Source organism: Pimephales promelas, chromosome 8, assembly GCF_988280905.1.
Source record: "Pimephales promelas chromosome 8, fPimPro1.hap1.1, whole genome shotgun sequence".
NCBI classification, from domain to species: Eukaryota; Metazoa; Chordata; class Actinopteri; order Cypriniformes; family Leuciscidae; genus Pimephales; species Pimephales promelas.
Genome location: NC_142776.1, coordinates 21,626,909 through 21,652,083, shown reverse-complemented (window position 1 = coordinate 21,652,083; position 25,175 = coordinate 21,626,909). Strand labels below are relative to the sequence as shown.

Genomic DNA, 25,175 nt, shown 5'->3' with positions numbered 1-25,175 from the left:
ATCCGCTGTGAATTAGATGTGCAGGTGTTTAACTGTTGGGCGCTGAGTTGGATAACTCTAAACTAATATACATAACAGGCAATTTTGAGGTTTGTCACAACATAGAGTGCCATGGTCATGTAGAAAACAATAACATAATACTGGCTAAAGATATGGGTCTCTGCCAATAGTCACCCATTGATAAAAATAGGACATTAAAGAGACATAAAAGCCATAAACTGGCATGTTGCCACCTCTTGATAGAGAGAGAAGCAGGATATTTAAAGATTCAAAACGTGGTAACACTTTATTTGAAGGGGTGTGCATAAGACTGACACGACACTGTCATAAACATGACATAACACCTATGAAGGAGTCTTCATGGATGTTTATGACTGTTGTCATTAAGTGTCATTTGGTAAATTACAACACTTTTAATGCAAAGTTGACATTGTTAGGGGCCAAGCACCGAAGGTGCGGAGGCACCTATTGTATCTGTGCCGGTTCTTATTATTATTATTATTATTATTATTATTATTCTTCTTCCGACTGGGCGTCTATGGCAGCCCATAGACCGGTTTGCGGGAAAGTTGTTTTGGTTTGACATTCTGATAGAGGACAGTCCCAACTTTAAATACACCAATTTTGGTGTCTCTAACTCATTCCCTCTAGCGCCACCAACTGTCCAAAGTTTCACTTTTATTATGCTAATAACTTTTGAACCGTAAGGCCTATCAACAAAATTCTTTTTTCCTCTTGTTCCTGAGCTCATGCCGATTCGATCGCATCCTATGACGTCATTTTCCGTCATAAAAAAACGGCCGCCATTTTGAATTTTCCAAAAAACCTACTTTTGCGAACTCGTCCTAGACGGTTTGTCCGATTTTCACCAAAATCGCACCGGATCATCTCCAGGCAGTGCTGACAAAAAGTTATGGAATTCAAGATGATTCAAATAACCGTTTTCGATAAACGCGTAAACAAAATTTACGTAGCGCTTGCGAAAACAGACGTGAGGTTGTATCTCCGCAACGCTTACTCGTTTTCACACCAAACTTGGTACGTGTTATCACAAGCATGACCTGAGGCTACGTGCTGCGTTTCGGCGCAGCGCCACCTAGTGGTCTGGAGATATGAAAAATGGCTATTTTTGCTCGTAACTTCTGAACGGTTTCTCCAAAAATCAAAAACTTGGTCTCGTTAGATTCAGGGCGTCATGCCGAGTCGACCGATATCCAATTTTCCCAGATCGGCCATTTTGGCTGTCGGCCATTTTGAATTATGTGCTAAAATGCTGTATTTTTTGAACGCATGAACGAATTGTTACGAAACTCGTTATGGGTCATCAGTACGATGCCCTGAAGGAGCCTGAGAAGTTTCGAAACAGCGCCACCTAGTGGTGAATTGTTTTATTCAAACGCTAATAACTTTGGGTGTGGTACACTTATTTTCACGGGAGTCATATTTTTGAGGTCCTGAATCGTTGCCGAGTCCAACGATACCAAATATGTCGGGTTTCGTCTCACGGATGGCGTAGCGTAGCGATTTAGCGCGAAAAAAACACTTGCCGATATCTTCAAAACCGCTGTTCCGATCGAGACGAAACCACCGCCAGAAACACGGAATCATAGCTTGTTAACTAAAGGCACATGCCCAAATGCGAAAATAATGATAGTAAGGGGTAGTAAAATTCAAACAAAGTCATGTGTCAGTCATTTTTTACGTGTTTTTTCATATAAATGTTTATAACTCGGCAGTAAATTGAGATATTTGCACCAAAATTGACACACATATGTATGGGGTCACTCTGAGGACACATAAAAAAAATTGTGGGACTGAGCCTCTTGGTGGCGATATAATAGAACAAAACGTGAAATTCCCATTGACTTCAATACAGTTTTGTGAAATACAATGCTATACTAAACAAATGCTTTGGTCTAACATTACGAAACTCAGTGTGTGCCATAAGCAGCATGCCCTGAAGGTACTCAAAAGATTTTGAGACAACGCCACCTGTTGGTCAAAAGTTATAATTAATTTCTGAGAACGCTAATAACTTTTGAACAAATTTGCCTATTGCAATGAAACTGATCTTAATAGATTCCTTATGTTATGCCGAAAACATAGATGTCAGGTTTTGCATAATCAGCTAAACTTCCTGTCCGCCATCTTTATTTCTTTGAAAAACCTTCTTTTTCGAACTCCTCCTAGACCGTTTGTCCGATTTTCACGAAAATTGAATCGTATCATCTCCAGACGGTGCCAAATAAAAGTTATGGATTGCGTGACGATAGACAAAACCGTTTTCGTATACCACAGCATCAAATTTGAGGCATGCTGCCAAAATGACTATTTAGGCTTTATCTCTGCAATGCCTTCACATTTTGACACCAAACTTTGCATGTGTCATTGTCACCTCACTCTGACCACATCACATCTATTTTGTAACTGCGCCACCTATTGTTCGAAAGTGATAACCCATTAAATCATATTATAAGTTAATGTTTATGTGATTTTCTTAGCCATTTGCCCAAAGTTCTCTCAAAATGCCCTTAATTGCTCCTTGCTGCAGTTGGTCTGCCACTCCTTGCCATTTTGGCATATGTTGCCGCTTCTTGCGCTTGGCCCCGGTAATGGCTGCTTGCAGCTATATTTTAAAATGTCTTTGTGACAGCTTGAAAATAACAAAGACAAAAATGTCTTGATTGACAACTTGACATTAACTAAGACAAAAATGTCTTGATTATGAAATCTTGACATTAACAAAGACATGTCTTTGTTATGACAACTTGACATTAGCTAAGAAATCATAACTAGTCCAACGTGTTCCACTTTACTTGAGGTAAGGGGAAATATTAATGACACTGTTGTTAAAGCATTTGACAGTGTAATAACCCTTAATGACATCTTTATAACCAGTACAATGTGTTCCACTTCACTTGAGGACAAGTAAAATATTCATGTCACAGTTATAATGGTGTCATGACAACCAAAGGTAAAACCAACCATAACATATGACAGGGTAATGTAATGTTAACACAAAGCTAAATAACTTCTTTAAGTTTGATAATTAGACCGGTTATGACATATTTGTGACTGGTTATGATTTCTTGGTTAAAGTCAAGTTGTCAAAACAAAGACACTTTAAACAAAGTCAACTTTGCATTAAAAGTGTCATAATTTACCGAATGACACTTAATGACAACAGTCATAAACATTCATAAAGACTCCTTCATGTTCATGACAGGTGTTATGGCATGTTTATGACAGCGTCATGTCAGTCTTATGCACACCCCTTCAAATAAAGTGTTACCTCATATTTATTTATTTTTAAAGCAGGTTGTTTGGATAAGAAAAAATGAGAGAAATGATTATATGTGATTAAATAAATCTAAATGTGATTGGCTTTATCTTAATTAATGTATTTAACACACAAACAGAGTATTAATGAACATTTATCAGCTGTCTTAACCAAGCTTGTTATTTATTTATTTTTAAAGAATTGGTCAAATTTCAAGACCAATTTATGCAGAAATCCAGGTAACTGCAAAGGGTTTATGCACATACACACAGGTTTTTCCACATTTCCCATCAGATTAGTTTAATGTGAACATCAGCATTAAAAACCTCATTAGCCCTGTAAAAACTCTCACTTTGACGGGACACCTTTACAATGATTCCCTATTACTGTTTGCTTTATCTCCTTGTTCTTTACTTCATATAAAGTACCCTTGCTCAGATAATTGACACGTTCACTTATCTCCATTAATAAAAAGTCAATTAGCTTGCCAAGGAATTGGGCTTATCCGCTGTAATAGAGGCCTAATGAACTGCCCTCGAATCAAGGCCTCAACTCACCCTATCTTCCTGCACATTTTCTCACACAATAGCGCAGGGGCAGATACAGGACCTAAAACAGCTTTTGTGTTCTGTATCTGCCTTTCAACCTTCAATTAGAAATGTTCCAGACAGAAGCTCAGAATAAGTCAAGAGGTTAGTCAGACATGAAGTCATAGCACTGAATACAACAGACGGTGGCGAACAGTGATAACAGGCAGACTTCAAATATGTATGCCGTCTGACTACTCTACTCTCGCACATGTAGTCGATACTAAATGATAAAACGGAATGAATAAATCTCTATAGAGGCATGCTAATTCAACTTTGGCATGAGTCAAAATGTCGGAAGAAACACTTTTATTTTTTTAAAGCCTGCATTCTGCATTTTTTGACTGAATAAACAGTCAGCTTTAAACAGGTCATTGAACAGAATGCAACATAAAAAGACATTCCAAAATATACACCCCCTAAAAAAGGGTATACTCAATGCCAAAAAGGTATTTGGTTGGCTAACACTAAACATTCCACCTGTCTGTTGTTTAAACTATCCATAGACACATCCAGAATTAATGCCTGACAAACAAATAATATATATATATATATATATATATATATATATATATATATAAACTGTTTGTCACTGTTTAGTCTTGACTGATCAGCCAAGACTGTACTTCAACAGTTTTTTTATTTTTATTTTTGTATTTTTTTAAATGTTTTTTTTTAGCCTTGACTTCACATTGTCATATGCAGCTGCAAGCTGGCAGTAATAAACAGTAACATAAGGGAGATATTACACAACGCATCCACTTCCTGTGGCAAATATTGGATAATATAAGTCTGAAACTGTTTTTCAAGCACCTTGTTTAGATAGAGACACCCTAAAATTTGCAGAAGTGTGAACCGCAATGCCCATGAGAGCCATTCTAGCGTGAGACAGACTGTGCACAAACTGTTCTTCTGTGCTCTTTTAAACTTTATGTGTAACTGTAAGATTAATGAAAGTCAATAAATAAAAAAATACTGTTTCAATGAACTAGTGCAGAATTTCTGCAAAAAAAACAAAGAAAAAAAAAAACAAAGAAAAAAAAAAGTCTATTTTTTTTTTTTTAAACCTTTGTTCAACCAGGTAAAATCAGTTGAAAACAAGTTCTCATTTACAACTGCGACCTGGCCAAGACAAAGCGAAACAGTGCAACGAAAAACAACAACACAGAGTTAGACATAGGAATAAATAAACAAAATGTCTAAAATATGATGTAATAAAATATTGCCTTCATCCTAGCTCATTAATTATCGTTTCAAATTATTATAGTAAAAGAACATAAATTGCGTAATTCTTAAACTGCATCAAAAGCCACAGGAAAGGTTCCTCTTTGCGGACATATTCTTACATGTGTAGCAATGTTTTCCTCCTTCTATGAATGTTTTACTTGTAGGTGAATAAGGAATGCAAATGACTTATTTTTTTGTTAACAGTCCCTTGTGAGACTGGTTTACAATAAATTACCTTTCTCCATCATTTACTGGAAAAAAAAAAGGTGATATGCAAGGGACTTTTTTGTGAGAGCCAGGCACTTGAGCTGTGTCTGTGATTAGTATCAATCTGATTTTAAAAAAAATCATACAGAACGGAGCATTTGCAATGTCAAACTTAATTATTATTATTTTTCTCCAGTTATAATGTAATGTATGTTTATTCATTACAATCCATTAACTTTGACAGCCCTGATCATTGCATTAAAAGAAGACTGATCTTTGAAGTAAACATTCAAAACTTGAAAAATGTGTTAATTCGGCGCATTGATGGCAGTGGAGCATGTTTCTCTTTGTTCACTGCAGCATGGTAAGATTAAAATGGGACAAAGTAAGCTCGATAACTCTGTTTTGTACAAAGCTGCCTGTTTGACTGGGACAGACGTGTGAGAACTCCCTCCAATAATCTCATCATCACTTTTCATCTGAAACAAAGGCAGGTCTCTGTCGCTCTCACACCATCAAAGAGGAAAAGGGTTACAGCATAAAATAAGCCCTCAAGGTCCTCTATCTTTCTTATTTTCCAGTGAAATGCTTAAAAAAGAAAATAACTTAATTAATACAATTTCCGGCATAGAGATTAAGTTAAAGTCACATTTCTAATCAGAAAGGTTTTTAGAGGGTCCAGAAAGCCCACACTGTAACCATGGAAACCCCTATAGCCAATTAATGCAAGAAAAGAGCACTTTTATTGCAGAAACAAATTCCCATTAATACATTTTTAAAATTTTTAAAAAAATTGCCAAAGGGCAAGCCGTTAGCAAGGTTGATGTACATAGAATATATATATATATATATATATATATGATATGGGACATAAGGTACACCATATGCTAGAAATTACAAACAAACAAACAATAAACAACCCAGCAAAAGACGTACTTTTGAGACAAAAGACACTTTTTAGTGTCTAAAAAGAAATCAATGCTTTTATTCAGAAAGGATGCATTAGATTGACAGTCAAGTGAGGGCTTTAAATCGATGCGTTTCTTTTGAGCATTGAATAATTTTGAATTGAATACTTTACATTTTAAAACACATTAAAACAGAAATTCTTATAAACTGCTAATAATATTTCACAGTATTACTGATTTTACTGCATTTTTTAATCAAATTAAAGCATAAATGTTATTCTGCCACGTTGCACATTATATACTATCTCTAATGGTACAGTAATTTATGAAATTACATTTACATTTATTCATTTAGCTGACGCTTTTATCCAAAGCGAATTACAATTGCTATATGTGTCAGAGGTCGCACGCCTCTGGAGCAACTAGGGGTTAAGTGTCTTGCTCAGGGACATATTGGTGTCTCACAAGCCCCTTTTCCACCAAAACATTTTGAGAGCCGGTTTGGAGCCGGTGCCTGCGCGCGAACCAGTTCTTTGTGTTTCGACAGCCGAGAACCGGTTCCAAAGTGGCACCAACTCTTTGCTGGACTAGAACCGTTCTTTTACCACGTCATGCTTACGTCGGGGGCTGGGGCGGGTTTAGATGTGTTCTAAACATCTTTTCTGACCATAATAAAGGATCACAAAGCCAAGAGAAACATTTGCAGAAACACGATGGAGTCCGCCTTTGTAATTGTTATTGAAGTTAATGCAAGCGTTTCTATTTTTGTCATTTTTTATTGAAGACATTATAAGCAAAGAAGAAAAGTCACAATATAGAACAAATAAATGGAAAGAAAAGACACAGTTACAGGGGTACATAACTTATAAGAAAAAATTACATATCAAACGAAAAGATTAAAAGACGGTTACACTTTATTTCGACAGTCACTTTAGACATTCTACGAACTATAAGTCACTTTTCAACTGCATGTCAACTAAGTGTCATTAGAGTATTAGTAGGCTGTAGTAGACTGTTAGGTTAGGGTTAGGTGTTAGGGTTCAGGTTAGGAGAACAAGTTGATTTGTAGTTGCTAAGTAACTTATAGTCAGTTGAATGTCTGTTGGGGACCAACAAAATAAAGTGTTAGCAGATATTAAGCAGACAGTCTACTAATACTCTAATGATAGTTAGTTGACATGTAGCGGCAAAGTTACTTATAGTTAGTTGAATGTCTAAAGTGGACTATCAAAATAAAGTGTTACCTAAAAGACTTGCATATTTCAATTGTTTTTAAAGCTTTCTTGGCATACGAGTTAGAGATAATCCGAAAGTAATGTTGTGTTTGCAAGCGTTTCTAGCTAAGACGTATGGCGACGTACACAGTGACGTAACGACGTTGTTCCCTGGGCGCTCTAGTCAGTGGAAAAACAAATATGTTCTGAAGCGGTTCGCAAGTTGAACCAACTCCGAACCAACTTTGAACCAGCACCAGTTCCGAACCAGTTCTTTTTTTGGTGGAAAAGGGGTAACAGTGGATTTCAACCCTAAGATTTGAACTTTAGTGTCAACACTAAATTACAGTAGTTATAAAATCACATTCAACCAACAAGCTACATTGAGTTAGAGCAGGGGTTCTCAAACATTTTGGAGCCAGGGATCCCTTACAGGGGAAACAAAATTCCAAGGACCAAGCTGTTTGTTTCAGTCGTTTGTTTAAAACTTCGGCCTACATCTTATCTCGCACTTTATGCGGCAGTGGCTAAGTGGTTCATGTAACAAAAGTTACTACAACTTTTTATTTTTTAAATCATTTAACGCAGATATTTTTGTTTAAATATTGGGTTGATGTAATGATCAACATTATTATTATACAGAACTCAACACAATAACTTAAAAGGTTTAATTAAAACAATAAATTACAATTTTAAGTTGCAACCACACATTTTTTTTGTGGTAACAGGTCCCCTGAATGACTTTTTAGAGCTACATCCCTAGTACAAATATAGCAATAATTAGCTACCATGCTATGTAACTAATTAACTTTTTATGTAAGGGACAATAGCATTAACTAATAATGACATTCAAACAAACTCAAGCACATACATCATCATCAAAGTCTCTTTTCCAGGAATATCATCATCAGAGACAGGGACAATGAGAGGAACATTAACAGCCTGAGCAGCGGGGCAAGAGAAAGATGACAGGGGGAGGGAGCTGGCACAGCAGATGAACACATTCTTGGCACCTGCCACCCATCAGGGGCTGAACAGTGACACTGAGGCCATCTTTCTCTATAGAATGTGCCACCCAAGACCTCCAGTGAATGTGAACATCACATGCTACTGGACCCCTGGACTAGAGTCAAAAAGTTCCATAAACATGCACGTCCCCAACATAGATTCTCACTATAGCACACAGTCCTGATTAGACATCGTGTGAGGCGATTACACATGAACAACTCACACACATTCACCGCCAACAGAGTCACTGATGAAGCACTAATGTAAATGAGCTTGGCGTGGTGATTTTGGTCATTAATGTTGAACCAAATGAACAAAGGACTTTTTAAAAAAAAAATTGTACAGTGAACACACAAAGTATTTCTTAAATCATTTTTATCCAGTCATTTTTTTTGAGTTGAGAAATACACATTTCAGCATTATTACTAATCTGCGTGTGCATTTTGCTTTAAAACCAAGCAAGTTGACTCATGAAAATTATATCGCAATATTGACCTCAATAATCGCAATATGACATTTTCCCCAAATTGTGCAGCCCTAGTTGTAACCCTGGAACCGATTAATCTAATCCATTCAAGTCAATGAATTTCATTGCTTTTAAGCTGGTGGTCTTAAGGTGAATTTAGTGGATCAGATAAATTCCCACAGTTGTCCTAACAGTTGTTATCCATCACAATATCTAAAGACATGTTACAAAAAAGCCTTATTTTAAACAATTTATATATTTTATTATCAAAAACCTAACAAAAAAAGAGGGTTCTTATGTGGATGATTAGAAGTGCCACTTATTATTCAATTGATTAATTTGAAAATAAAAATGTAAATGGACAAATTTCTTCTCGATGTGACAAATTAAAAAACATTTAAAATGGTTTATGTTTAAAAGTGCAATTAAAAATTACAATAAAATAATCAATCATATTTCAAATTGACAAATAAATGGACATTTATAACTGAATTTAATTGCTGTTAAAAATACTAGTTTAAAGGGTTAGTTCACCCAAAAATGAAAATTCTGTCAGTATTTACTCACCCTCATGTTGTTCCAAACCTCTATGTCTTTATTTGTTCTGCTGAACACAAAGGAAGATATTTGGAAGAATGTTTTAATCAAACAGATCTCATTCCCCATTGACTACCATAGTATGTATTTTTCCTACTATGGTAGTCAATGGGGAATGAGATCTGTTTGATTAAAAACATTCTTCCAAATATTGTCCCTTGTGTTCAGCAGAACAAATAGACACATAGAGGTTTTGAACAACAAGAGGGTGAGTAAATACTGATAGAATTTTCATGTTTGGGTGAACTAACCCTTTAATGTAAAAAATAAAAATAATCATTTAAATTTTTTTTTAATTTATCAATCAAGTAAAAAAGCCATTGATCAGTCCAACGCTTCCACAGGAAACAATGAACTCTCAACTGAATTTTAGGACTGTCTTTTGACAGAAAATAATCTTTTTACTATATTTCTTTAAAATAAACTTGGTTTAATATTTCTTTAAAAATAAAATGCAAAAGCATTCATACATTTTGAATTTTGAATTAAGTTTTGGGAGCTTTTATGAGCTAATTTATAACAAGTAGTCAATATAATTTTATGTTTTGTGTCCAAGTTCTTTCATGACATAAGAAGTTCATATGACTCATATGTGTTACATTCCAGGTTTAACTTGACAACCAAATCAGTGTGTTTTGTGAACACATCATTCAGATCTTATGTATAACAATTTTGTTGTATAGTTGTCTCAGTTATATTGAGAGATAATAAACTGCCATGAAATCGAAAGCCGATTTTTAAAAGTGCTAAGATAGACTCGGCATATAAATGGCTACCAGTGGCGGCCTTTCATGGTTAGATGGTCACCTGTCCTCCAAAATAAAATGACATTGGCAAGACGACAGCTTCAAAGAGCCAGACAAGACGTTTTAGTATGATGCAAGATGGACCAAGAGCCCTTGTGTCCAGCAGTCCTGGTACAGTAACATCCTTGGATATTTCAAGCAAATTTTGCACCTTGAGTTTTTGGGTAAAAGCCACATTTTAGTCTGTGTAATTCAATTTGCTGCATCGTTTCTCTGCATTTTGACTCCAAGTCGATCATGGTGTCCCAGTTCTGATCCTCCAGTGGAAAAACACATTTTGCAAACCCGTACATGCGTTCTGACCATGGTCATATGCAAATATGTACAAATGCTAATAATTAAAAAAAGTCAAGGCTATAACTCTTACCAGATCCCTCGTGTGTTCCCTCAAGTTGTTTATAGGGGTTGAACTTGGGCTTAGGAGCCACAACAGGAGCAAACTTCTTCGGAGACTGTTGCTCGGATACAGAAATGCTGGTGGTACCCATGGGTAAGCTGGTCTCCATCCGTGCACTCACATGACCTTGCTGGTCACCATCATTATAGCCACCCCACATGTTTCTGGAGTCAAGAAATCTAAAAAAAAAAAACCAACAAGACCACGTTATTGTATTCCGCTGAGATTAACAGGTCCCACAGCTTCCACGATGTTTGATGAAATGAAATGTAGCAGTGTCTGAATTCCAGTGTTACATTCCTTCCTAAAAATTCAGTTGCTTTTATGCATAATATAGATATGGGTGGATGAACCAATGTGATTCTTTTCATCAGGGACTGAATTCCCATCCCTAGAGCTTTGCGTGTTCTTCCCCCTCTCTCAGTTCTTAGCTGTGGACTTAGCAAAGGAAACTGAGCATTTCAAAACACCAGGCATGGGAGAACTAGATAAAGTTCAAAGTGCCATCAAATCTTATTATTACATCAGGAAATCTGAGTGTGCCCCAAAATTCTCTGAGTTCGCTCCAAATAGATCATGTCATGACAAAAGTTCAAATGACTACAATATTCCAAGTTAAACTTGAAAACCCGAGCAGTGTGTTTTCATTCGGACCAGTTTTGTGAACTGTATCCTACGATTTATAAAAAGATTGAGCTCAAAGAAATAATTTGTTCAGAAAGAACTCTCATGAACATGCCAAGGAGAGTTACTAAGTTTCTGTTAAACTAAAAATTTGGTCTCACACAAAGCTTATTTGTTGTACAAGATTACAAGATACAACATTAAGATACAACATGTAACTAACACTGGCTTCATACATTGATTTTTAACAAGAGTAGCAAAAACACAATGTGCATCATTTGTTCATCATTTTTGTAGAAGTAGTTAAAGGAGTAGTTCACTTTAAAAAAAAAAAAAATATTTTGCTGATAATTTACTCACCCCCATGTCATTCAAGATGTTTATGTCTTTCTTTCTTCAGTCGAATAGAAATTAATGTTTTTCATAAAAACATTCCAGGATTTTCTCCACACTCTCAGAAAAAAAGGTACAAAAGCTGTCACTGGGGCTGTACCTTTTCAAAAGGTAAACTTTTGTCCATTTCATGAGCTAATAAGTACATTTTAGGTGTTATTATGTACATTTTTAGTGTTAATGTCCATTTTAGGTGCTAATATGTCCATTTTAGGTGCTAATATATGTACATTTTAGGTCATAGCATGTACATTTCAGGTACTAATATGTACATTTTAGGTGGAAATATGTAGATTTTAGGTGCTAATATGTACATTTTAGGTGCTAATATGTCAATTTAATGAGCTAATACGTCCATTTTAGGTGGTAATATGTATATTTAGGTGCTATAATGTACCACTAAGGTACCAATATGTATAATATAATATAAGGTACCAAAAACTGTACTTTTTGAAAAGGTACAGCCCCAGTGACAGCTTTTGGACCTTTTTTTTTTCTGAGAGTGCATATAATGGACTTCAATGGGAACCAAATGGTTCAAGGTCCAAATGAGAGTTTCAATGCAGCTTCAAAGGGCTTTAAATGACACCAGGCGATGAATAAGGGTCTTATCTAGCGAAACGATCGCTCATTTAAAAAAATAAATAAAAAGTTTAAGTTTTAGAAGCACAAATGGTTGCCTTGCTCTGTTCTGTGATGAGCGTTCATGACTCTCCTGTTCAAACTCGTTCATCAAAATGAACTTTTTTTTTTTTTTGAATAAGACCCTTATTTATCGACTGGTGTCGTTTAAAGCCCTTTGAAGCTGCACTGAAACTCTCATTTGGACCTTGAACCGTTTGGTTCCCAATGAAGTCCATTATATGGAGAAAATACTGGAATGTCTTCATCAAAAACTTAATTTCTTTTCGACTGAAGAAAGAAAGACGTGGACATCTTGGATGACATGGGGGTGAGTAACTTATCAGCAAAAGTTTTTTTTTTTTTTTTTTTTGGTGAACTACTCCTTTAAAAAAAAAAACTTGCAGTATTTTTTCTGATTAATAATAAAAAAATTAGGTTCTAACAGTGATTTGAACACACTTGTCCCTATGTATGACTTTTCACCTCCCAGCTTCCCAAAGGGTTATGATTAAACCATAAGGACCACATTTATGATACTTATTGGTTTATCCACCACTTCCATTTGGCTATGCGGCAAGGGCATTCACACAAAAATGTTAGATCGACATGGATAAATAGATTACAGAATGTTCATTTTTGGGTGAACTTTCCCTTTGAGAAAGTGTTTCAGCGTTCAGATAAAAAGTTTTAGGACTTTTTAAAACCAAAGGTGGTGCTAATCATTCCTCAAGTTCTCTGGGACGTGCCAAGGAATCAAAAAAGAGAGAGTAATTTGATATAATCCCTTACAAACACAGCACTCACACTTCCATAGTTAGAAGCAAATAATTGCCATGTTGCTAACCTGTCTCAATTTAAATAAAAAACGAATATGTCAACTGAGCGTAATGTGATGAAGACCTGGGAATGTTCTAGTTGTGTCGAAACTCAGACAGCTGCCAGAGAACATGACATAAGAGCAGTTCAGCTTTCACTGATGTGGTGAAAGCTGTAACAGCAACATTAACAACATTATTGATGACTTCTAATGCATTTATTGTCAACTTCAGGGTCCCATGCCAGCTCTAGCCAACTTAATAAAATAGCTTATTTACTTTAATCCTTTGTTTGTCTTCAACTTGTATCTGAGACAGACATATTTACATAGCTGTTGTCTACCTGTTTAGGCATTTAGCTGCAGGGGTGCTGCTGTCTATTTTGACTCTTCAAATTGCACCAACATAACAGCATACTTCTACTTCTCTACTTATTTGCATTATTTCCAAACGTAGAAGATTACTTGAAAGGAGAATGATTAAACAAAATATTAATAATTGCAAAAGTGACTGTATAGGTTTAATATGGCCTTTAACAACATGAGGAGGATGATAAATCGCTCAATAAATAAAATGTTTGTTATATTTATTGAAAATGAAGTGGAATTTGACAGGTTTTTTTTTTTAAGTTGACATTTTTAAGTCATTCAGCTTTTCTTGAACATGAAAGAAAAGAAAAACACGAAACTAAAAAAAAAAAAAAAAACATTTCTAAGAACTTGCCCCATTGTTTAAAATCGGTTTTCGGTTAATACACATAAGGAGGCGTACAAGTGCGATTTGTTGTGGTGTTGGAACAAGGGCAGCCGCACAACAAATAGAGACATGCTGTATTGGAGCACAAACAAAGGCTCCTTTCCATTGCTTGCGTGGATTGCACAAAGGTATTTATCTGCCCTAAGCACCAGCACAGACAGTTAGAGAGTATTCAGTGCAGCATCTCATGTTCTAAATGAGAAGAGGAACCATCTTTCCTGTCAAAAAGCTGAGCAACTTTTGTTCTTAAAGAGAAACCTGCCTGATGATTAAATATAAAACGTCTGGTTAAATTAACAGCAGTCCAATTTTCTGTGCATATTACATTAAAATTTGCTTAGCACTGCACAACTGTGTTTCCTTAGGCTACATAGGGTTAAATGTTGTTTACAGTTTGAGTTTGGAATAAGTTGTATTGTTGTTTTTGAACAACAATTTAAAATGCAAGTAAAAAAAAATAAAATAAAAATGTTTACATGCAGCAACAGAATAGAGGCCCATTGCCATTCTGTGATTTTGTGTGCTGTGTGCAGTTAAGATAATTGTGGATCTTTTATTATTTTTTTTTTTTTTGCACAACTGTTAAAAAACAATTTTATTTGATGGAACATAAAAATATTATTTGGTATTATTTATATTTATGTTAAAAATATTTTTGACTACACTCTCAGGAAAAAAGGTCCAAAAGCTGTCACTGAAGCTGTCACTTTTTAAAAGGTACACTTTTGTATCTAAAGGGTGCATATTGGTACCTTAATTGTACTTATTAGCACCTAAATGTCCATATTAGCACCTACAATGTACATATTAGGACCTAAAATGTACTTATTATAACCTAAATTGCACATATTAGCACCTAAAATGTACTAAATGTCCATACTAGCACCTAAAATGTACATATTAGCAAATAAATGTACATATTAGAACCTAAATGTACATATTAACACATAAATGTCCATATAAGCAAATAAATGTCCATATTAGCACCTAAATGTACATGTTGACACCTAAAATGTACATATTAGCACCTAAAATGTACTTATTAGAACCTACATATTAGCACCTAAAGTGTACACATTAGCACCTAAAATGTACTAAATGTCCATACTAGCACATAAAATGTACATATTAGCAAATAAATGTACATATTGGCACCTAAATGTACATATTAGCACCTAAATGTACATATTGGCACCTAAAATGTACATATTAGCACCTAGAATGTACATATTAGCAAATAAATGTCCACATTAGCACCTAAATGTACATATTAGCACCTAAATGTACATATTAGCACCTGTCTTAAAATGTAGCACCTGTCCTAAAATGTACATATTATCACCTTAAAATGGACACAAGTTTACCTTTTGAAAAGGTACAGCCCCAGTGACCGATTTTGTACCTTTTTTTCTGGGAGTGATTTTTCTATTGCATTATAATATTCTGGGTTTCGGCCCATAATTTTCATTTCGGTGCATTACTACTTTATTGTGAACACTCTTGTTTGTAATTGACCCATAAGCATGGTATACAAATCTCTAAATATCATCAAATACATAATTCAGAAAGAAAGAGTGACAAAAAAAGAAAATAGGAAAAAGAATATCTTACTGGCTGAAGTTTATAATAGCTGTTGTTTTACCATCGCAACTGTTCTGAAATTGAATGAAACACTATTTGAACTATTTCAACACAGCATTTTTCTTTTTCCCCCCCTGCTATCGGTCTTTATTGTGGGTGCCATTGTTGCTTTTTGTAGCTGTGTACGCTGCTTGCCTGCTTCTAACTGATGCAGACTTTACGTTTTCCCTCAAGAGACGAGCAAAAAGAGCCCACGCACATGTTCTAATATCATCTAGCCACACCACACGGCAAAAACTTCTTAACCAAGCTTCCCCATTGATCCTCCTGCATCAGAGCTCTCCATTCCCCATCATTCTGCTCACACACACATCTATATAGGGCCATAAAAGGGAACAGCGCAATGACAGGGGACATTATCACACAGTAATGGTTTTAACACACCTGAACTCTCTGGCAAAGGATGGAAAAGATGGTGTCACAGCACACACGATGGGATTGAGGAATCTATATAGCACATTCTCTTCACAAACGCTCAAAGTGTGTCATACTTCCTGACCTGTCCTGCAGACTCTATTATAATGCCTGGAGAGTGTGTGAGAGAAGAATAAAGCACAGCTTAACCTTAACCCCGACCTCTTCAGTGAAAAGGAAAACAGTGAGTAGGGGGATCAATGTGGATCAAAGAGACTATAGTCAGATGGGAACAGATTCAAAGGGGCCTTCCTTTCCACCATGTTTTGCAAATGCAACATGAGCACAATAAAATAGTCATTTTTTTCTGGAACTCTTAACATGCTGTTATCCTGACACAAACAAACTTATTTCGATTTGTTTGAGATTTATTAAAGGTTTTTTTTTTGGTTTGTTCTTTTTTTACATTTCTTAACTTAGGGAAACATAAGCAAACCCCAAATTACCATGAAACTACAATGTTTACAATGTATTTATACAATGGGATCCAGAAATCTGAAACCAATTTTACAATTAATTCTATATTTTTTTAATACTTATATTCAACAAGAATGCATTAAATCGGTCAAATAATTACATATTTTGAGAAGATGAGGACTCTCCCACCTATTGATCAATGTTAAATACTGTATGATCATCAATTGGGGTTTTGTTTTATAATTATGTACGGACAACAAATATGTCAGAATTGTATTATTGGCTATATATATATATATATATATATATATATATATATATATATAGTATTAATATTGTTGTCTTAACTTGAATGTAATGTATGGTTAATCATTTGGCAGAACGGGTTATAATGGGGGAAGGTTTTAACTTTAATTGTATTTGCATTCTGTTAATGCTTTGAAAATGTTTATAAATAAATTAATACGTAAAATAGGAAAGTTATTTCAAATTGTATAATAATAATACTTCAATTACACTGTTTTTACTGTAGTTTTTTATCAAATAAATGCAGCATGTAGACTTATAAAACCTTGAACGTTTGAATGCATTAAAATTATTTTCTTTTTTCCGTTTTCTTTCTTTTCAAGTTTATTTCAGCAATATCATGATATATTAACATATTACAGATTCAGCATCATAGTATATTATGGTACCCAGGTATTATAATTTGATATCATTACTGCATTACAGTACTATTGCTGTGCTTTTTCATAAGGGCTTTTTGTAACCATCTTGTATAAAAGATACATTTATTGTTAAAGTGGTCATTCGTCCTAAGGGGCGTATGCTGGAGAGTTAAAGGATCCCCTAGCTGACAAATCAAATAGATAAGTCCATGCGTTTATAGATATAAGCTTACTCTCACCTTTCCACTGCCAAACTTCACAGTGACACGGGGTGTGGGTGTATATGTGTATTACAATCTCAATATAATTTGATTAGCAAGGACTTTTCTAAGAGTGATCAGAACATGGAGACAACACAGGATGACATTTCAGGTTGAACACAGATTTCATTTTGTCTTCTCCATCTACGGTTGCTATTATTTTCATGGAAGCCATATTAATGGCCTGTGACAATCTGTCAGCCTTTACTGTGTTGTCAAGCAATGACATGGCAGGTCATGTGTTGCAACAGACAGTGAGTGCAGGCCCTGATCTAAAGGTTCAAGTGACATATAAACAACGCCACAGACACTTGAGAATAAACAAGATAGCACACTGCACTCTGACATGAAAAGTCATCGCACACATGCACACTTTTCTGCATCTCAAGAGGACAGATGATGGAATGAGGACTATAACGCAGACTCTTGCACTGAAAAAAATTAATAAATACAAATTTGTTAATGATTTTTTTTAGCATTTTCCAGTAAGAAATATTTAAATATTCTTAAAACACTTTAAATTTTCTTTATTCTAAATTATTTAAACAAAGCAGTTCATTAGTTCAAATGATTTTATTCAGATGTGTGTGTGCACTGTATGTGTGTGTGTGTATATATATATATATATATATATATATATATATTCTCTTTGTTTTAAACATTTTATCTTTTAACAAACAGAAAGAGTGGTAAAACTTAATACAAGACATTTTCTCAAAAATGTATCTTGTTTTAAGGATGTTAAGATATGTTTACAAAAAATATATATAATATCATTAAATATTAATATTTTTAATATTTACAAAAAAAAAAAGCAGTGTGTAAATTTTCCTGGCAGGAGAGGTTTCTGTTAAGTCCAAAGTACATTGTGCATGACAAATTTTGTCATCAGCATAGTATGTGCATAGTCCGATTTTTCTCTTTAAACATACTTATCTGTAAGTGAATCAGTTTAAGTAAGCTCTCAGCTATTAGCGACATCAATGGCCGTTGACTGAACTGAACTTATTGCTTGAGCGCGCACTCTTGCACACATACAAGAAACCAAACTTGATTGAGTGAGCGAGTGAGTGAGTGGGTGGGTGGGTGGCTGGATGGTTGGATGGAGAGTAAACACCTCTGGTTGGCCATTGTGTTGATGCGCTCAACATATATGTCTGTGAATGTGGGGGTGGGACATGTCCCCAACACTTTTTGCCAGGGTTGATATTTTGCCAACACGCTTGGCAAAAATTCGACCACTGGACCATTACAGTAAATAAGTAACACAGGCAGATCTATGTATTTATTCACGCAAAAATTCACGATACTAACAACATATATTAGATCTCACTGTACAACCAATTAAACCTAAAGTAGTACCATCACTTTTTTGGTCGGACATCATCACATCTTTGTATACGTTTTTATTTATTTACATCAGTAAGCTACAGGACATCGTCTTTCAAAACACGACCTGCGTGAAAGAGTAAAAAAGAATGAATGAGTCATTGTACCTAGCACATTTGAAAATGCCCTTCCGAATGCGTCTCTTTCCCCAGAACATTTCAAACCAAACTTACGTCCGTGGTTGTAAATAGACGTGTTTGATGCTCTTCACCCAGCGCTTACACAGATACACACAGGAGTGTTTGAAGCAGGCCGTCAATCAGTGTATAAATTAGGGATCTGGTGATAGACCCCTGTTCGTGCAAGTGCTCGGTGAAGACGGCACGTTTTTGAAGCGTTGATCATTGTAGACAATCAGAGACATATATGTTGAGCATGTTAACTTAATGGCCAATCAGAGGTGTTTGAGAATCCGTTCAACAGCTCTCAGAATTCTAGAGGGATATGCTGGCATCGTAATTTTTTTTTTTTGCGATTTCAGTACCGAAGTCAGTACTTTTGACAACCCTATTTTGAATTGGTTTGATGAATATGTGGATGAATGGAGGGATGAAGTGTTGGATTGGAATAGATGAGTTGTTTGAAATCTAACACCTCATACCTCCATGGGATGGATAGATGGATGAATAAATAATTTGAAAGAGATAGATGGATGGATGGATGGATGCGGTGTTTGAATGGGATCAAATGATGGGGTGTTGAATTAAAATGGATAGAGGATGGATGATTGAATGTAGTAAAAAACTATGTTGGAGCTCTGTGTGTCACTGATCCCCTCACCCATCAGGAATCTGATTCTGACCAGTTCTCAAACATTCTCATAACAGAAGGCAGCTGGGGTCAGAGAAGGGTTGCTGATGTTTCTTATCTGTGTAAATTGAGTGAATACAGCAGGGATGGAAAGGGAAAGTAGGAGCGAGATGCAGGGTTGAATTAGCACTCATATGCACCGTGACACAATACACAGCAAGCTCAGCTACACGAATAACAGCTTTAAAAATTAAAGGTCCCCATCTGTGCTCAGGACCCCGGCCGAGCCCACTTAGCTCTCTGCGTTCCACAGCTGGTTGAATGGTTGAGCGGGCTAATGCAACATTACACAGACGAGGGATCGCCTCATCCCTACACTGCTCTGTTTGGAAACATGGCCTTTTCAAGGGTTCAAGTGGGCATTACGGATCTCAAAATGTTTCGTGAGTGTGTGGGGTAAATATTTGAGAGTACCACTAGGCTGACATTGTGCCACATGTTGACATATTAATAAAAGCAAACGACCGCTTTGGAGCACTTCCAAGTACTGAAAGTTTAATAGTGTAAGTGGATGGCAGAATTTAAACTGGTCTGCAGAGTCAGTGGACGAGCAAAAGTCCGGTTTTCTCTTAATCCCAAGAATCATCTCAGTCAGAGCTGAAGAAGATTTTCATATACTAAACAACTAAAACACACACGTATATTAAAGCTGCAATCAATACGATTTTGTTTGAGTTTAGCTGGCTCTTATTTGTCTCAACTTCCAACAGTACTAGTGGTTTTGAACTTTAGACTAACAACTACTGGCCTGGATAAATGAAGTTTATTTACTAAAATCTTGAAAACACACAAACACACACACACACACACACACACACACCCATATATATATATATATATATATTCCTTTTCATCTGTTTTTTTTTCTCATACTACATTTGTTTTATGCCTTGGCATCCACCTTGAGTACTGGCTCAAAGCAGTATATAAAATAAAAATAACTGGGTCAACTGCATGATGCAGCTGGTTATGTGATTTCAACATGGTGCCACCCATGAAGGGGCGACCCTGTCTCTTTTAGACCAAAACCACTTTTTTCTAGAAGGCTGAAATACCTGGACTCTTCATCTCATGCGAGTACACATCATTTCAATGGTATTTCTCAAAAGTTGAGCAGTTTAAATACGATTACATCAATATCCACTCAGGAAGTTGAATGTAGAACAGATATTCAAAATTTAACAGACAAAAGAAAATATTTTTTGTAGCATCTCACCAGCTGCATGTAGTGGTGAATTTCCTGAACACTGGCAGAAGCCAACACTGGTTGCAGAGAGAGTTATTAATATTTGATCAAGTTTACCTGACCTTTATCCCTCTAGTTTATCCCGCCGAGACAAAAGTGAGAGAAAACACAACTGACTAAAACTACAAGAACTTGCTCATTGGAGCCCACAAGTTTAGTTAACTGTCTTCACCATAGTTGTGTCACTGGTGATACTGCAGGTAGGTACTATAAAAAGCAGAACGCATTGAAGACTTTGATTATACTCAATTATTCATTATCTAAAGCCTCACTATAGAAGATATTTAACTGTCAGATCCTCTAATCTCCAACATTGTCAATGGAACTGTGACAGGAAACAATTTAGAAACGAGATAAAACAGTGGGACTGGACCTGTTAGGCGGGCGTTTGCAATTAATGAAGAACAACGGTTATCCATCAGTTGTCACTGTTATCCCAGTTGATTTTCATGCACTGGAAAACCTCAGTCTACTGTACATTTGCCTATTTGATCTGCTTTTCCGGCAATTCAGCATTTATTGCAGATAACAATCTCAAACTGTCTCTTTATATTATCTGACACAAGGGGGAAGCTCTGTCAAGCTGTCTACATTTAGAGAAGTGGTCATATCACCCTGGAGTGACGATAAGCTAATTTAGCCAAAAATGTGTGCTTGCTTGTTAAAAAAAAAGGGGATATTTATTAAGGTTTGGCTGTTGGCATCTACATCTGCTAGGAATCATTTAGCTGGCGCAGGGTCAATCGCATTGGAGGTCAGTTTCTCTACTGGCCACATCCCCTGGGCACACATCTCACACTCACAAAGACCTAATTAGGCTAATAAGGAAGCCTAACAAAACCAGCACTAATCAAATGACAAGGCCACCACTGATTTGTTTTCCAAATTAGCCGAGTGTTTGAGAAAGCTCATGCCATTTGATAAGCATTACAAATGGGATTAAAACAATGCATCACTAATATGGAGGAGATCTCAATTCCCCCTCCATCTGCAGCAGACACGGAAACGAGCTCGTTCGCCAGGCAAATCAAGATGAAGGCAGACCCTCGCCATGTTTAGCATACTGCCTGCTGAGCACTTTTAAGCCATGTTGGCATTTGATCGTTTCGTGCGAGGACATCAAGAGATACGTTACCCCATGTTGATTTTTAAAGGTTGAGACCTCCAAACAGGCCTGAAGTATCGACTCTCTTCCATGTCTGCTTAAAAAATATGCACTCAATTCCCCTGATAACAAAACATGTTTATCAAACCCATAAAAATTTCACGTCTTCACAGCTTGTCAGAATGTTTCTCAAGTGCCTTTATGGATTCACGTTTTTTTTTTTTTGGGACTCTCCAATTCAGCTCCCCCGTGACATGGATCCAAAGTCTCAAAGTGTAAAACGGTAAATATAAATATCAGAGTTTTGATTGAGAGTGGCAGCTCCATATTGGCAAAGGATGGAATCAAATGGATTTGGACAGCTTGCATAATAAGCGGGTTTTGATTTTAGAGACAGCCAATGGTGTGACAGAACATCTTAGGGATTCGAGTCTACCACCTTGTTAAAGATTGACACATGTCAGCGTCGTTCACCTCGATAGACCCCAAGGCGATCTTCGACCCATAAACAAACACAAACAAATGAGGGAACGATCATTTGAAAGATATAAACACGCATGCATAGGTCATTTGAGGATAAGTGACATAACAGCATTAAGAGAGCATTTAAATGCACGGCAACATAAGAGCATTAAAATATAGTTATGAAAAATATATTGAAAAAGGCATTAGACAATATGACTTCTTCAAGCCTTGATGGGTCTTCCATTGATTTACAGAAAACCTAACATGATTATTATTTTAAAGCAGAATAGTAAAGACATATTATTTAAGTGTTATTTAATACGCAATAAGGAAAGTTTCAATCGTTCTTCAAAATATCCTTCTTTGCATTCAGCAGAAGAAAGAAAATCATAGAGGGTTGCAACAACTTGAGGGTGAGTAAATGATGACAGAATTTTTGGGTGGAGTCGTGGCACACAAAGCCTACAGTCGGCCAACGTCGGCCTGTTGGTGAGGGTCTGCCGGCCTAGTTTTTTGCTTAACGAGTAAAAAAGCAAAAGCAAAAGCACAAGTGATGAAAGCGAGCAAAGTCAAGACTGCATGGACAGAAGGCAGTTGAAATTTTAGGTCATCTTACCTGAGCATTCGAATGTGTGAATATTTTCATTGCAACATGAGCCAACTTGAATGAAAGTGATCAGCATGATTGATATTCAAAATGGTAAGCAAGCACTGCTTTGTTTACGGTTTGTATATCTGCAGTTCTATTTTAGTTTCTCTTTTTGAATGATGAATTTAGAGTACTGATACCTGATGAAATAGACAGTTATGTCCTTACACACAACTGGCAGTCACCTTTATTCCTTTTAGTGTGTTCAAGCACAAGTTTTTGGCTTAGACACAGCCGACTAGAGGCGACAACACAGTCAGCTTTTGTTGCCGCTAGTTCTTTGATGTCGGCTTGATGTGTCACAGCACTTAAAAAAAGAAGTAATTTTAGAGCTTTGGGGTTTTTTTCTATGTACTGTAGATATATGGTAAAAATTCTGTATTTGTTCTTATCAAAATATCAACATGACATCATGACTTTTGCTTAAACATACACGCCACTTTCGAGTCAAGTGGCGTGTTATCTCTACGCATTTTGAGCTATTCGCGTGTATCCGCGTGTATGCGTGTATGTCTACGCCATTAACGTCTGAGTGATTCCGCGTGTCTGTACACGCCGTCAAATGTCCGTGCGAAATGAAGCAAAATGTAGATCTGTACATCTGGGGAGCGATCTTTTTTTTTCCTAGGATGGTAAGGGAACAGTCATAAATGCCATTAACCCCAGTGACGGCTAGGTTTAAGGACGGGGCAAGTCATATATTTATATATACAGTAATGACGTTAAGTCAACGGCGTTCATAAACACGCTGAAAAGCGATTATGCGTCTTGATAGCACGCCAAAAATGGAAATACGAATTGGCGTGTCATACACACGCTACTTCACGAGATCAGTCTGCAAAATATATACAATCACAGAACAACATAACTACTAATTGCAAATCTGTTGCCGTTTTTTCCCAATATTGTGCAGCATTGGTGCCATCTCCAATTCCAAATGACTTTGTTATCCTAAAAGAACGTGATGAACAAAAGCAAAAACACCCACAAACGGACCCATTAAAACTTTTCTCTCCAAAGTGGAAAATCCAATAGAATAAATTGCATCCTCAAAGGTTTGGTGAGATTAAGAAACAACTGATGTTTCAAATACGATTGGCATGATAAGATTTCCAATTTATATATGCACATATAGGCCCTTGAACAAGAGTTGGCATGTTTAGTTTAGAGGTTCAAATTGATTGGCATGCTAATCTTAAAGAAAGATGATTTAGATAGCAACCTGTTCCGACTAAAGGGAGTACAGAGCAAATCTAGCCTTGATCCCCTAAATCAACTGCACTCATTTCTGGAATGATTAAAACATTAAAGGTTAAAGCCCAGGCCGGGAACATCATTTGCGTGTTTCTTCTCACTGCAGGATCACAGCAGAAGTCTGCTATTAATACTGAGAGTTCTTCTCTCTCAATGGCTTGGTGTGCTTTCAGTTGACTCAGTTCAATCCTTCCCCATGCTGAGATGTGAGAAGAGGAAGTGTGAGGGTGCAGAAGTCTCTAAGGTCATGTGAAAAAAGGATTATCCTAATGTCCACATAACTATATTTTTAAAGATAGCCTTGGGTCTTCTAAAGTTGATCAAATTTACAATATAGGAAGTTTTCACTCACAAGACCTTCTGTACAAACATGCAGTCTACTGTATATTATGAAGAATTCTTAACACACAAACAGTCATGAGGCCGTGACTCTAAATTCATTTTACAACTGGTTGTCATCACTACCCTGATTTATAATGCGGGTTAAACAACCTACAATTGAAAAAAAATATATATTTCAACAATCTGTCGTGTCATAAATCAGTTTGGTAATTGTGTTTATGACCTGGAAACCAACAGCATTCATATACTGCATTCATAAACTCAAAATGAAATATATTTGCAGAAAGGCCATGGAGTCAGAACACCACAAGACTCAATCTTGGTTCCTTGTTGCATACATGGTTAGTTAATGACAGTTGGACGCAAAGGTTGTTTCCCCAATGGAGAAGCAGACATTGGAAAGAAAGTAAGAGAAATTTGCCTTAGGTTTCGAAAAGTTGTCACAGTCTCATATACAACCATTACAATCTGTTCAAATTGAAGATGAAATGTATAATATTAGACATGGAGGATTGGTGGCATGTGCAAAAAGATCATGACTGTCACATGAAATGTCTTTAATATCATAAAAATGTTCTTTCTTTGTTTTCGATATTTCCATTTCAG

At 36.1% G+C, this 25,175-nt stretch overlaps 1 protein-coding gene across 5 annotated transcripts in view; it reads right to left on the bottom strand.

The window, feature by feature from the left end:
• Positions 1 to 25,175, bottom strand: part of lpp (LIM domain containing preferred translocation partner in lipoma) — a 217,087-nt gene that overhangs the window by 142,501 nt on the left and 49,411 nt on the right. For all 5 annotated transcript variants that reach the window (XM_039691476.2, XM_039691477.2, XM_089134150.1 and 2 more), the window contains one exon: positions 10,668 to 10,876. In XM_039691476.2, coding sequence (XP_039547410.2) covers positions 10,668 to 10,857 — 190 coding nt within the window. In that variant the 5' untranslated portion in view covers positions 10,858 to 10,876. The remainder of the gene's footprint in view (positions 1 to 10,667; positions 10,877 to 25,175) is intronic.